Here is a 16,166-nt window from a genome sequence, read left to right as displayed (position 1 = left end):
ATGCAAAAAAATGGAAATTCAGATAACCACTGAAATGATAAGTGTCACATTTGTACAGACTGAAGCGTAATGGAATTTAAAATGGCCAAACTGTTTGTGATAGCTCATTTCCACCACTGAAATCACAACTTCTTTGAATGCATGCTGCATACTGGGCAGGTAGCAAATATCTACTGGCAGCACCTCTGACCTGACAACCAAGGCTTGGCTTTTCTTAAGAGCAAATACCTCAAAACTTTTAATCACAGGACCATACTCCATGGAAGACAGTGTGGGAGGCAGCACGTTCTGGGGAACAGGCCTGTGATAATATTTACTGGCCATCTCTTATCCTTCTCATGATCACCCAACATGTCTGCTACTAGATTGTTTTTGAATGGAAAAATGCTACCGTGAAACCAGCGAACCTATTTTTAGCTGCCCTGCAAGCAGCTACAACTGCAGCCAGGTGTCCCACAGCCCATCAATTCTCATGGTAGCTTCAAAACTACAAAAATAGGGCTCACACCAACCCAGGCAATCCAGCACAGGGTTTGGTATCTGGGGTCGCTCATCTGAAAAACACTTCCTTTAGTCTCAGAATCATGGCAGCGGGAAAAGAAAATCACCTTCAGTGGGCCTTAAGATTTACCGTGGCTTTTCAGACTGAATGGCTACTATCAATCATCTCTGCACTCCCAGCAGGAAATTACATTTCCTGTTGTTTAATGAAACAATGCTTGACATAAGTCTGTGGATTTGTAGTTCCCATAGTGCTACATTAGTAACCTATACTGTGGACAAAGAGGCAGAAATACTAATTTTCATCAGACGTAGCAGAGAGATCATATTTTCAGATACTACCTCTCTTATTTTGACTGATTTTTAATTTAAAATTTTGTTTTAATCAGAAAGGCAAGTATATGAAAGGACAAGGAAAGTACACTTACGGGGTGAAAAACTCTTTTCATCCATTAAAGATTTATTCTTATATTCATTCATTCAGTCTTGCCTACAAGAAGGACAATTTATGTCTCTGACATAGGCTGCCAACCAGGCTCATATTCATACATTTATAGGACTAAAAATATTCAGAGCTGCTTATTTCAACCAACAAATTTGTGACATCTAATTCCTGATGGTGTTTATTTGGTTTCTTATGAGCTTATTGCTGTTTTTTTCTTCATTTTTAACCTCTCTTTCTCTAGCTGATGGGACAAAGTAGTGACCATTTTCCCCGTCAAAACAGCCCCTTGGTTTCCCCAGGGAGCAGAGACAGAAATTCCCCAGGAAGCTGGACATGACATGAGTAAGAAATCCCTACGAAGCACTGCAAGGCTCAGACACCTTCCCACACTGGTGTCTGCCATCGCAACAGCTGGGAAGGTCCTGTGCAAAGCTTTACTAGTGGTTTTATTACGCTTTTCCTCTGTCCTCATCTTCCGAACAGTCGTATTCCTCCTGCAAGGAAGTCCCATTCAAGTCCAAAGGAAAACTACTATTTATGTTAGATGAAGCACCCAGGGATCATCTGACTGTGTTTTGGGAGCTAAGCTAGTAGTACAGAAAGTAGGGAGTGTGTATAAGGGAACTGCATCTCCTGGCTGGAGAAGATGCTATGAAGAAGGGACTCCAGGTGAGTAAGGGTTAGAGAGGTCCAGGATACCACTGTGTGCTTTTCCCATGTCCCTGGGGACAAGTCAGTGCTCAGGACCTCTAGAAAGCAACTGCTCGCAGTGCCCATTATAGACGCTGTTGCAGCACACTCAAACCTCTCCAAGGTTTCAGTGGAAATGGGGTGAGTCTTACACAACACCCAGCATTACAGTATTAGTCTTTTGACTGTCCTTAGTGTGTCTCTTGTGGAAGAGCGTAAGCTGCCTCACAATTTGGGGTAAAGAGTGAGTATTGCATACAACCTGTATCAGAGAGGTGGCTCTGGAGACAGTCACAGGCAGTTATCTCCTTTTCACCTTTTAAATTTGACAGAAGCTTTCATCCTCCTTAGAAACCCGGAATTTCCCCTTTTGCCAAGAAAACCATCCCAGCCTAATAAGCACCAGTTGAACACTCATTGATGTGGATAATGATTTTCATCAGTCTGTCTGTGTTGGGGTAAGTATTATAAAATTTGATTTATAATTTAATGAACAAAATTATTAATAATTTAAATTTGAGAAGAAACTTCTTCTCAGTGAGGGTGACAGACACTGGACCAGGGGGGTTGTGGAGTCTCCTTCTCTGGAGACATTCAGAAGCCGCCTGGACACCTTCCTGTGTAACCTTATCTGGGTGTTCCTTCTCCAGCAGGGGGATTGGACTGCATGGTCTTTCGAGGTCCCTTCCAATCCCTGACATTCTGGGATTCTGTGATTCTGTGATAAAAGAAGTACCTCAAAAAAGCCTCAACACAGATGTGGAGCCATACTCATGGCAGGAACAATCACTCCTGTAACTTCACTGCTAGTCAGTTCACAGCCCTTGTGCTCGCCAAGCTTCTTCATCATGCTTAAAGGATAGGCATGCCTCATCTAAATTTTATGTTCCATTTGAACTAAAATTAGAGCTGAGTGTTGCTTCCTAAGCCTATGAACCATTAGACTGTGAGATCTGACATTTCCTTGAAAAAAGTCTAGTCCTTGTGTGGCAGCAAGATGGATACAGGTCTGAGGAAAAACTGGAAGATGTGAGCAATCATCTGCTGCTGACCTACACCTGCAGCTATTGCCCATTCTCTACCAAATATAACAGGACTAACCGGCAAATTGGGTAGAGGCAGTCTTGAAAACACAGCATCTAATTCTTTTGTGCTTGTGCCTAAGATCTGGCTAACTCATGCAGGACCATTTTCAGGGGAACTTGATGGCACTGAGTATGAAGATGGATTTAATGTTATTGAGTGAGCAAGCATTCTTTCTTACAAACAATATGGCCAACAAATGACTTAGTTCCTGCAGGACAGAGCTGTCTTCTATGCAACTTTGCAACTGAATGCTGCACTCACCTCAACAAAGATGAAGCAGGGGATGATGGAATAACTTCTCTGGGTATTGTTTCCTAAAGCCATTTCTCATCAGACTTCTTGCAGAGGCACTGTTCAAAATGTTATTATCCTGAAAAACAAAAGACAAAGGTGTTTCAGTATGTTTAACGCTTTTGGGAGCTCCGTATTTAACACAATGAGATTTGTAACATGGAGCACTGACACACTGGACCAGGGATACAGCATAAAAGGAACATCAAGATCTAACTTGTGGTTGTACGAAATAACCTAAGGCATCACCCTCTTTGCAGCACAAAAGAGACAGATGCAGGTTACAAGACACATCATGTGCAGAGCAAAAAGCGATACACAATACAACTGTTTTCCTTAATTACAATCCACTCCCAAGCAACGGTTTCTTCCCCAAGGTTGTAAAATTACATTTTCAGGTCACTGTTCTGTCTACAGCGTGTGTTAAATCAAGAGGTCTTGGCAATTGACTTGTGAACTTGCACTTTAAAAGACACACAGTACATTGATTGTACACACGATCCAAATGTTTATCTGCATATAGTCTGCCCTGCTCAGGATGACAGCGTGTCTTACGCACAAAAAACAATGCACAAGCAAATACAACAAAAATGCAATGAAGGACTGTGCCCTCGTTGCAGAGCCTTTCTAGTCTGCTCTAAATTCATACACCAACCCACAAAACACTACCTACTTAGAATTACTTCAGGCTACTGGCTATTCTAAATAACACACCATTATAATGCTCTGTGCTAAGACAATCTCTTTACAGCACAAAAAGTAGGAAAGGAGAGAACTGAAGACTAACATGGAGAATTTTTACTGGGAATGCATGTGCTTTTCTGCATGCATGAGGAAACACATCAAGATGCAAAGCCTGGTTTAAATGATTTTGCAGAGGGGAAAAGGCTAGCAGGGAAAGGGGGGCTGGAAAAGCAGCATGTAGCTCAGAGCTGCCAGGTGCATGCTTGCACAGAGCATGAGACACAGAAGAGAACAGAAATCCTTTGCCATCAATTTTAACACGAGTAAATGAAGCAAAAGCACAGATTTAGGCAGGCCTGACCTCACTTCTAACACTCACACAGAAACCCTGCCCAGATCATAAGCATCTCCACAGGCTAGGGGCAGGGGGGAGGAAGGAGGTGAAAGCTGGTGTTATTTTCCAGAGGATGCTTTGCACAACATCTTCCCCCGGCTCTGTGACCTCGCTGGCATCTGGGTGGCAATTCAGGCCTTGGCATATGGAGCCTGTGAGGTTCACGAAGGGGTCAGTGCTTTCTCACCAGCTCTCAGCACGTCCACTGGAAGAAATACTATTATCAGAGAACCGAGTTCAGCAGAGGTTATGAAAGCCTGAGGAGCTGGGTCAGCTGCCAGTGCCTGCCACCTGCACCATGCTGCAGGCTCTTCTCTTGCCACCTATGATAATGTATTTCTTATCTCAGCTCTTAACAATTTGACCTAGAGCTGTAAAATACACAATGTATACGACGGTTTTGGTAATATGGTTCTAGACACAGCACAGCTCTAAGGACTCCAGTGAAGCCACGTCCTGTGGCTTCTGAACTATTAACCATGGAAAATTGCAGTTCCAGGTCAAACAAAATACTCAGGAGATGTTACCTGTGACACACTTCAGACACTCCCATCCTACACTGTATCCCAGTTCTGAAATACAAATGTTCTGGATTTTCAAAATGCCTGTTTTTCCAAACATACTTCAATGTTACTTTGGAGATAAAATGGGGTTTATCTTAGAGGTTAGTGTCATTGTGATTTGTTTTGTTTTGGTGGGGTTTTTTTGCTTTGTTTTGTTTTAAACTAACTCTACTTGGGCTGTAGAAAAAATTTCCAGACATTCATTTTTTAACAACATTTTTCATACCACCAGCTCTTACATCATGTGGGTCTCCCTTTAACTCAGCAAACACATGGTGCCTGGTAGAACAGTAGGCTAAAGAGTCAGAGCAGCTTATAGAGCATTATTCCACTAAACTTCTTTTGTATCCTGGAGATTCACTGCCAGCACCTTTTTTGCAAATCCTGTGTTTCAAGTGGCTTTGTGCAAAGATGTTAATACCTCAGCACATTCATGAATGTTTTCCCAGATCGAGCTTAGAAATAACCAGGATTTTCCATAACACTGCCCTATAACTTCAAGTTGTGTCTTCAGTTCCGACTGCTGTGACTGCTGCGTGCTCCTAACCAAAGCAGAAGGCTGAAAGCCAACACAAGAATTTAAGTGACATTCTCAATAGATGACTGAAAGCAACTGCACTGACTAGCAAAGAAGTTGAGAGTTCTGAGTAGTCATATAGAATTTCCTAATTGAATGCTAGGGGACTCCTGGTGTCATAAATATGTATCACCATGTCTGTTCTTTTAAGCTTATTGCGCACCACTGGTTAAAAAACCTACATTGCCTATGGGAAAGCATTTTACATGTCATCTTCTCTCCTATGTGATGACACATTTGTGTCAGGCATAAGTAGCAAGAGACCAAATAGTTGCCTGGTCAGGCCAGCTAATTCCCAGGTTGCAGAAAACTCTCAGCTAGCCTGTGCTTGTCATAGCAGGTGTTTTCATCAGCTCACTTGACAGTGAGGAAAGGGGAATAACAGTGTGATCCTGGTGGGAGCACCCTCTTTTGTTTCCCTGCAGCTGGCAATGAGTCCTCCAGGGACAAAAGACAGCAAAACACAGATTACAGCAATCCCTAGATGTTTCAGTCCGCAGAGCAGTCAGAGATAACCCACTTCTTGCCCAAAGAATCGGGGAATCATAGTAACATGTAAAACAAGTGTTTAGTGACAGTCCTGTTTTATAATCCATTCAGATCTCTTCTCATTGAGCAAGTTTTCATAGCGCAAAGCCTGTGACCAAAGCAACAGGAAATAACAGCTCAAATATCAGCATCTGGTATTGCCTTCTCCATTTTTATCAATTTGACTCAATTGCTAAAGAACTCCTGTTAGCAAAACTATAAGAGGCTTTTTAGATCCCACTAGCTGTGACCTTTTAAGGCTTGTGAACACTGCATGACAGTAGAATTTGTTAAACCCATTCTAACTAATTAGGGACCACTGTAGAGGGAATATTAATAATCGAAGCTCTGGTATTATGAGGTGTTTCTACTCTTTAAACAAGATATATAATTGTATAACACAACATTTGTGAGTTAATTAGCATTAGTTCTCATCTTGCTCAATTCAGCTCACATGCATTTTCAGAAAGCCCCTGAACTATAGTGTAGGAGGTTATTTGTCTGACATCTCCTAAGAGAACAAGCGGAGACATAGAATATACATAAGTGAACTGAAAATTGACTGGAAAGGACAGCAAACAAAAAAGAAGTCAAGCTGAAGAGATTTTCTTGCCGCAGGGATCCATCCAGGGGAAAAAAAGAAGAATGAGAGCCGAAGAATGGAGGAAAGAAGAATGTGCTAAAAAAAGGTATTTTCTTACAGGTTACTGACCAGCAAAAGAATCTCTGAAAGCCCCATTCAGGTATGTTTTAAAGCTTTTTAAGTGAGCACGTGGCGGACAGCAAAAAAGACATATCTAGGACAAACTAGCATTTGCTGAGCCTTTATACTACAGCTCCTGCAGCAGATACAGTATAGCTGATTGTTGTTCTGTGTTATCGGTGCTCAAACCAATTAATTGCTTGTCCATTCCTCAGGAGACAGTGGCCACCTTTATGTTTTTTAAACTGTCTTGCATAGGTGAGAAGATGAACATTATGGCTTTACGTATTGCTGCAGTGAATATCGGTGGAAAATACTAATATCCACAATCCAGAAAAGCTAACAGGCACTGCTTATCATGGTTTTTAACCTGTGTTCCACTTAGTGAATACTAACGCTTGTTTCTTTTACCCTCAGCTCAAAGGCTGCCAGCCTGAAAGGCAGTAATTGCTGTGCAGATTAAGACAGCGATGTAGCCACCACACGTGGCACATCGCTGCAGAATCCCAAATCTGCGCAGACCAGAGGTGACGAGTACAACCACTGATCATTTGGTACCAGCATGTGATGCAAGCACACACAAAAAAAGATTAGATTTCTTGCCTCTCTTTATCTAAACAGTTTCATGATCTTTTCAGCAGTAGCTAGCATTCTGTTTCAAAATAAAATGTAAATGTTATATTAGGAGGAACACAACCCTGGTATTTCTGTAACAATGTAGAAGACACTTAAAATGCAAGTGTTTCCCCATTTGTAAATTAGTTTAACGTTGCATTAATGATTTCCAATCCTCTGTTGGCAGTTGGCCTTAAATTACAGAGATCTTTATTCTCACTAAAATTAAGAATTTTGTTTACAACTAAAAAAAAAATCACTAAAACTTCTGTACCAGTTCATCAAGGATTTTTTGCCCAACTGAAACATGAAATTGCATGTGTCCAACCACCATTCAATTAAGAAAATAAATTCAAACTAATGCCACTGCTGAAGATGATTATCCAATCTTTTGCAGTGAACTGTATAATTGAAACCATTATTTTTACACTAGCTCTTACAGATCTTATTCTAAAGCATATCTCATTCTAAAGTCCTCTGTTTCCTGTGGGGGAAACAGAGCCAGAAAGAACTGAAGCAATTTGTTAGACATCACACAATGACTCAATGTCTAGGCTGAAGAAAGACATATTATTCTCAGACTCTGATCAAGTGGTCCATCCACTTGACTATACAATCTCTACACTTGAAATGTATTTGCTAATTCCCGCACAAGAACTATGCAGTCCTCATCGTACATTTAAGCAACAGAGGTTTCCCTTAGCTGGCTACTCACACCACAACAGAACGCACATCACAACTCTGCACAGGCACCGATCAAACACACATCAAAACGGGACAGCCTCGTGTCCTCTCCATGCAGCTTCACCCCTGGTATGTCCAAAGGCACGTCCTTATCCCAACACAACCCTGGCACGACTGTGCATGTGATTTTGAACAGCCTGCAACAGAACAATGGAGGGCTAAAATTGAATGTCTTTCGCAAAAGTCTTTTCCACATAAACCTACCCAGTGTATACAAAAGGGCCTAAGGAATTGAAGGTAAGATATTCCTGCAAAAGGCGGTCATGGCTATTTAATGTTTTCCTGGCTAAAGTACAGACATTTTTAGCATTTTCCAAGTAATCAGAAACACTGATTAGTGGCATGAATCACTTCAAAATTGTGCGAGGGGAAGTCCAAATGACACAGTAGCATAAAGACTTGTTTGTGTTTTGGTTTGTCTGCCTTGCATCCAAACATAACACAGATTGTTTGCTGGGTGTTATTGCATAACAATAGAAAAGATAAGAAAATAGCACCGCGTCTCCAATAAACAGAAGGTTCCAAACAACTGGCACTCAGTTTGCTGCCTCAATCAGCCAGAGCACTCTGGTTTTGACCTACAAATGAGAAAGTTATCCTTTGGATCAGGCTGCACTTGACCTATGGAAAAGAGCAGAAACACAATGGAGCTTGGGGCAGAGGGAGGACCCTCACTTAGCTCTGGCTTCCCATTATCAAACAATTCTTCAGCCCATCCACCACGAACTGAGAGACAAAGAGCCACCAACACCACAGCCACCAGACCAGTAACATGCCATCAGACTGATGACAGAGTACACCCAAATTCTGACTAACATGTTTGAGTCATACTTGATTTTTAGTTGTTAACTGAGAAAATGCTTAGTAGCTTATCATAAACAAATGTGTGTTCTAAGTTTCAAGATCTTGCTGGTGTCTGTCTCCTGTATCAGCAGCACCTCTTCATACTTTGCAAGAACATTGAAAAGAGGTGCTGAACAGATGAAGAAGGAGCTCAGTTTACTGGGTCTGGATCTCACCACAGAATAACATTCATTATACGTACATAAAAGCATAAATGCCTGGTTTCTATTTAAGCTACAACCATTCAAAGAAATTGGCCTGTCAGTGAAAAGTGCTTCTCAAATATGTCCCAACAAACTCAGTGACAAGAAACTAATTATAAATCATAATAATTAGCATGTAAAAGAAACAAAACTCCACCACCAATACACACAATAAACCCACACATGTTCACCATCACAATAAAACTTTTTGCAGCACTTGAGCATTAAGCCAGAAAAAACACTTTTTCTCACTGATAAGAGTTCTGACCCTTTTCTGGTAGCAGAGGTCACATTTTAACATTTCTGCACTAGCAAACCATTTTATGGCAAACAATGATACCTAAGTAATATAGTTCACAGTATACCTGAACTTTGTTATAAAGAACCTGTTATATATACCTGTGTCCTGGTTTTGTTACAGAACAAGTTTCTCTTTTAGTGAATTTTGCCTGTCAGCTAAAGCTGCATTTTCCTGGAGAGCCAGATACATGTTTTGGTAAACATAGCAATGGAATGTGAAGTTACTGATAAGCATGGATGGACATCTCGCAAGAGGGGCAACGAGAAACTGGTGACCGAGAAACTGACCAACAGAGTATAACATCCCATTCACGTGAAAAGTGGGAGATCACGAGGATCTCTTCCCTTTTTCCTTATGGCCGACATTAGGAGAGGACCTTGAGAGTCGTCCCTGCGAACCGAGGCCTCGTGACAGACTGAATCCAGCTCCGGTTGGCTGCAGAGTCCAGTCCAGGACTTCGGGTGCCGGCTCTGCAGTTGCTGGGGCTTTCAAGATTGGTTTTGTATATTTTCTATTATTTTCTCTATTCTTATTAGTAGCATTAGTAGAACATTTTTAATTTTTCCAACTCTCTTCTCTCTGTCCTTCTTTCCCTCCCGATCGCCTGTCCTAGTGGGAAATGGGGAGAGGGAGGGGCTGAAGGGGGAAAGGGGCAGGAGAGGGGGTTAACAACACATCTGCCAGAGTTTTGTTATCACCCCGCAATCTTAACCCTCGACAACCTGTTATAAAGAAGCTACATGAACAGCTATCTGGATTCTTAAACTACCAATCTCTTACAAATACATTTCTGGATGCATGGTGGCAAAGCAGGGTTTGATCCACAGAGAAACGTGAGGACAGACATTTTAAGGATTCTGTTAGGGATGTTTTCCCTTGCTTCATGTGAAAAATTGTCCTGTGTCTGAGTGATAAGCAGCAGTATAAAACCTACAGACAGGCAGACTGATAATGGGTCTGTACCCCTCGCAGAGAGTTCGAGTGTTGTGTCAGCATGGCAGAGGCCTCGTAACAACTTCTCACAGCAGGGAGGCCAGGAAACCCCAATGCCACAGCTGCGACCGACAAAATTCACATTGATGCCACTTGGCCAGAATTTCACAGATATTGTCTAAGTAGAATGCAAAATCTAACTGTATAAGTAGCAGGTATAAGCATGCTAGCATCCAGGAAACAAGACGCAATGGCCAACAAGCTTTATTTGAACCATGTCGCACCCATAAACCTTTCCTTGCCCTAAAGCTCTGAAAGTGTCATCATGGTTGATCCGTTTCACTTGGCAAGACATTTAATTCCTTGTGAAAATGTTCAGTATATCACTTACTCAATGCTGCTTTGAACGATACCCACTGAGATGTGGTGTCACATCAGTGAAACCGTATGAATAAAAAGTTTAACCTGCTCGAGCTGATAATGTTTCTCTCTTTCTTGCAAAAGGATTAGCAATACATGACAAATGGAGACAAAATTCATTAGGAAATTCTTGAAAACAATAAAAAGCAGTCTCTAAAACAAACAAAAACAAGCACAGAAACACAGCAAAAACAAAAGCCAAAACAAAACACCATTGAATTTGTAAATGCAATTAACAAGACTGATTCAGCTCCTATTGTAACTTTCATGTAACTCAAAAAAGCTAATTGTTCTAGTTCTCATTTTATCCCTTCAAACTTAAAGTGAATCTAAATGGGAGAGTTGTCCATTATTGTCTGGGGAAAAGAAAAAGACTGTATCTGGCCTTTATTTATCCACCTGTAGGCAGATAATTTTGATTTAGACTAATTAATTTGCCTTGTGAGCTTCTCTTAACAAATGCAAGAGGCAACCCATCATTACTTGTACTTCTACAACTCCATGTATCTCAAGGACATTTATAGCAACAAACTGGCAGGTGTGGTCAGCAATAAAGTAACAGCTCATTAAGATAAGGGACTCTGAATTCCAGAGATTACTAGTATGATTAGCTTAATGAAAATATAGCGGTCTATCATTCCAAAAGTAACATACTAAAAATCTACAACTGCAACTAATTGAATTAATTAATCATGAGCTTGAGACACAGGTACTCTATGCTAAAACACCAGTCTTAGAAAATTGTATAGAATTCTAATTTCACTGCCTCGTTTGCACAACCAACAAAGAAAATGGCCAAGACCCTTTTTTATTTACAGCTGTCAGTCTTGCAAGGCTTAGGCTGGAAATCAAGTATTAAAGTACAACATCCCTGACTTTTGGGATCATGTCATGAATGGTTTGTGACCTAATTTCACCCTTTGAAACCAATTCCATTGCATTTGGTGCCTCTCCATGCAAGGCAACAACAGCCACTGGGGAAATTCTGGGCAGCTTCAACAGGAAAAAAACAGATCAGCCTTCTCCTCAGGCTCTTATCACTGTTACCTGGCGGAAAAGCAGGAAGACATTGAAGAGAAAGAAGAAAACGAAAGAAACAAGCAGGTAACACCAGATTGTGGAATACAGAGGGCAACAATGCAACAGCGCAGAGCTGAGGAAAACTGGATGAGCTGCAGAACAAATGCTCTGGGAAGGAGGGCAGATGAGGAAAACAGACCTCAAGTTCTACCTGTGATGGCAAAACACAAGACTGAAGATTTTGTCTACTCTGACAAAGGGATATCAATACAACAGATCTGAGAAAACTCTTCTCCTTTCTCCTCCCAAATTTATCAGGATTTTACAGAGATTTTAATGTTAATAAAAATAATTTTATTTTCAAATTAAAAATATTAAAATAATTAATTTTAATATAAGAAAAAATTGACCAAAGAAATTTCCCTAATTCAGATGAAAACTCATACTTTACTCCAGAAAACAGCTAGTGTTGCGTTGTTTTTTTCTTTTCAAAACATCCTCAGTTAATGACCCTATTGAAATGTATTGAGCTACTAAAAAACCTATTAGTAGCTTACGTGTCAGCAAGAACACAAAGTTGTTTTTTTTTTTTTTAATTTGTAGTAGAGTTTTGCAGCTGTGTGCAGAGACAATTTTGAGAATCCTGGTATTAAAAACATATTTCAAAACTATATGCTACATGGTCTTTTTGTGTGCCATCCCTGCTGAGCCTAAGTTCAAGGAAGCGGCTGATTCATGCACTTGGATGCAATAACTGAGTTATGCCCTTTTTTACTTGCAGGAGGAGCTGAGCAGCTGCAATCTCAAGCTTAACCGGGGAGCAGGGATTTCCTTGATGCCACCAGCAGCTCGCAGTGGAACAGACCCAGTGCAACCAGTCCCAGCACCAATCCACCCCTCTCCAGTTCCCAAGGGGGTACAATCCCTCCAGCTGACGGCGGTAGAAGAAAAGTCTATGGAATGATCGGACTGACAACTGATCCGAGGAGAAAATCAATGGCCCTTTCACACCTCTCCTTGCTGAGCCAGCAGTAGCATAGCTTTCTCCTTTATTTGAAGGAAGAGGCTGGTGCAAAGCGCAGAAGGAAAATTTAGGCTTTACAAACATTTCTTCCTCCCTGAAGTTTGTTTTCATGACTTCTCAGAAGGACTAAGTTCTCTCGCTAATCAGAAAATCATTCTTTAACAAGCCACTAAGAGAAAATGGAGATAATTTGGGCTTAGTTAATTACAAACTCTCCTGGCTATGTTCAGGACTGCAGTTCCAGACCCCGCTCCTCCCACTTTACTGCTGTGACAGCTTAGGGAGCCAGTACTTTCAGAGAGTGTTCATACAGGTCATAGCATAAAGGTAAAACAGCAGGAATAGCGAGGTGAGCACAGGAATGAACAGAGTACAGCTATGTTAGATAGGGTGAGGGGAGGAAAACCAGGTGAGTAATATCTTTCTATTTATTTCCACGCTTTTTTTCAGGGGATGAATGCTGCTTTGAAAATTTCAACTCAAAACCATGGTGAGCTAGTAGTAAACACCAGGCATGTAACAGGCACAAGCCAGCAGACTCTACACAGAAAAAATGCATTCATTTTGTCCCCTTGGGGCCTAGCAAGAAAAACTATGTGAGTATTGATTGCAATCTGTAGTATTATGAAAGTAAACAAGCAACTGCCTTACCACACTGTAGCCTCTGGTGACAAGATCCAGAGGTACAAACTCTTGCTCCTCTGATACTCTGCTGTTCATACAGGCAGTGGGGCTGCCAGAGATACACAAGGACTGCACTGATTCCCACTCCCACAAACCTGGCAGCAAGATCAGTCTTATGTCGATTTTTTTTATCTGCTCACCTGATTTATAAACATCACCTTCATCCCTTGCAAGGACGGACTGTAAGGGATTTCTGGCTTACACTATGGTAGAAACTCTCCTTAATAACCAAAAAGAAGGAAGTAATAGAAGAAAAACTGCTCTAATTTTTTGCTTTCCTCTTTTTATCTCTGGGTCCATTATGTGTCAAAGAGAAGCAAGTATAACCCCTACAGGCTGAATACTGTAATTTGTCTGCTTCTAAGGAGAGTATTGTACTACAGCTCACACAGTCTAGGTGGGCCTCAGAAACACAACCTTGATAGAGTCAAGAACTTAAACATTTACTGTTGAGACTACTGTCATTCTAACAGTCTAATAAAATAACTTTAGTCCAGATCTATTTATTATCATTAAAAAATAAAAAAGAAAAATAAAGAAAAATAAAATTCAGCAAACTATAACCAAAAACATTTCAAAACAGCTAAAACTCTGTCATAGATTTTGTAATACGTGTCCCTTCTCTGTGGTGTTATGCTCACCACAGACCCTCCCCTGAGCCCTGTGGCTGATGGCTTTAGTCTGGGATGGGAGAGATGGTTGTGGCAAGCTGTCAATGTTCTCAGCTTTTCACCGAGACGATGCCACCAATGCTGATGCTGGGAGCTTATTCCTCTTTAGTCTATAATCCAGATGGGCGTTTTTTTATACATTTTCTATTATACCTTACACCTTGCTTGTTCTACACTCTTCGCTGATTCCCTGTCACATTCCAATTTGCTATTTATGGTACACTTTCCATATTCTATATTTGCTCTCTTTGTAACACTTAAAACCAGTTTGACCCACGCCATGGCTGCATTCCTTTAGAGACCAGGAACTGGCCACTGGTGGGATGGTTGGGTGTAGCTCCGTTTGCTCTGGTAACACCTTGTGCCCACAGCTTTAAGGCCTCTGCTATTATTTAATGTCTATTCCCTTCCATGCTGCATTTTTATCATGGGTTCAGACAGCTAATTTTACACAGAATAGTGGCTTGTTAGTTCTACCTATTACGTAGAGAAATAAATGAAAATTACTATAAAATAGGCACTGTGTTCTGCTACTAGAAAAGGCAATATAGTATTTGTCTGGCTATAAGGCCACAACCCCATCTGCCAGTTTTTGAGAGATGCCAAAACATCAGCTTTCACTTACAAATCCAGCAAGGCTGTTGCAAACCCTTCTATGGAGCTAGGCTCCTGGTTAGGACCAAACACTGGTCCTCTTGGAGGCCCATGCTCTTCCCTGTGTGTTTTGTCTTACGACACCTATCAAAGTCTCAGAGGGGCTGACATGGCCATTGTATGACCTGTTAAACATTTTTAAAGCCAATACAGTCTGCACAAACAACAAAACTGTTATGATTAAAATGACAACTGTAGCATACAAAGCCAAATTCCTGTAGCTGAGACCATCACTTCTGAGAGTGTGATGTGATTAAAATCACCTTCTTTAACAGAGTTTTCATGAGATATATACCTATTATTAGGTAAATTGTATAGTGAATACAGAGAAAGTTAGCTTATGCTATTCTATGGACACTTATATGTGCATGTGAGTATGTATGTGCATACAAATTTATATATACTGAAATAAAACTGAAGCCTATCAACTGCATGGACAGATGATGACTGGAAATAAATGGAACCATTTCTTCATTGAACTTGGTCAAAATATGATTAAACAGCCATTTTAACACTAAAAGCTGACACAGGCATACAAACATGCCCCTCCACCCCTGTGGTGCTCGCTGCCATCCTTCCCAAGGAGACAGTCGGGAACTTGTCTCTTGTTTAATAGCCCTTCATCGCTGACGCACAGTTCTCACCTCTAAAATACTACTATTCTACTTTCCCCAAAATTACCCAAACAGCTCTTTAAAAATGAAAAAAAAAATCCTTTCCAGAAAACCAGTGTAGGACTGTGTATCATAAACATTCACAATATTTTCCACAACAGAGAAAACTCGGTTCTACCATTTGTTGTTTTCGTACCATCTGAGGGCCACTGATCAGTCTTGGGCCCCTCATCATAAGAAGGACATTGAAATACTGGACAGAGTGCAGAGGAGGGCGACTGCCTGAAAGGAGGTTGTAGCACGGAGGGTGTGGGTCTCTTCTCCCAAGTAACAAGTCACAGGACAAGAGGAAATGGCCTCAAATTGTGCCAGGAGAGGTTCAGATTGCATATTAGGAAAAAATTCTTCTCAGAAAGAGTTGTCAGGCATTGGAACAGGCTGCCCAGGGAACTGGTAGAGCCACCATCCTTGGAGGTGTTTAAAAGGCGTTCAGATGAGGTCCTTGGGGACATGATTTAGTGCCAGAGTTAGGTTATGGTTGGACTCGATGACACTGAGGGTCTCTTCCAACCAAAATGATTCTATATACACTGCTTTTTAAAAATATCCCAAATACAACATTAGACAAAGGTGCAGTCACCCCATTCACAATGTTGTAAAGCTGTACTTAGGCAATCTGTTAAAACCCAGTTTATCATAGGAAATGGTTCTAGACTTAGATGATGCTGGTTGGAATGCTCAAAACATCACACTTTATAAACACAAAAAACTGCATTTTGCTAGCCATGTATACACACATATAAATTTACACACCTTTTTTTCTATTACATACTGAAACACTACATTCATATCTTACTAATTTATTAAGCATGATCACTGTTAATAATAGGAAGTATGTCTATTATCACAAAGGTAGTCTTTATCTGTTTTGGAGATTAACCCACTTTTAAATTTGATCTACTTTTCTGCTTCCGCTAG

General features: G+C 40.9%; 1 protein-coding gene across 6 annotated transcripts in view; it reads right to left on the bottom strand.

Moving 5' to 3' along the window:
• PLPPR1 (phospholipid phosphatase related 1) overlaps nt 1-16,166 on the bottom strand; it is a 135,411-nt gene that overhangs the window by 66,434 nt on the left and 52,811 nt on the right. For 5 of the 6 annotated variants that reach the window (XM_065046417.1, XM_065046416.1, XM_065046414.1 and 2 more), the window contains one exon: nt 2,984-3,092. In XM_065046417.1, the coding sequence (XP_064902489.1) occupies nt 2,984-3,046 (63 nt within the window). In that variant the 5' untranslated portion in view covers nt 3,047-3,092. Of the gene's footprint in view, nt 1-2,983; nt 3,093-4,076; nt 4,096-16,166 lie in introns of those variants that run through there. The other variant, XM_065046415.1, reaches the window with a different exon arrangement.

Source organism: Columba livia, chromosome Z (assembly GCF_036013475.1).
Source record: "Columba livia isolate bColLiv1 breed racing homer chromosome Z, bColLiv1.pat.W.v2, whole genome shotgun sequence".
Lineage (NCBI taxonomy): Eukaryota > Metazoa > Chordata > Aves > Columbiformes > Columbidae > Columba > Columba livia.
The sequence above is the reverse complement of the archived record's forward strand: the minus strand, read 5'-3'. Positions and strand labels throughout refer to the sequence as shown.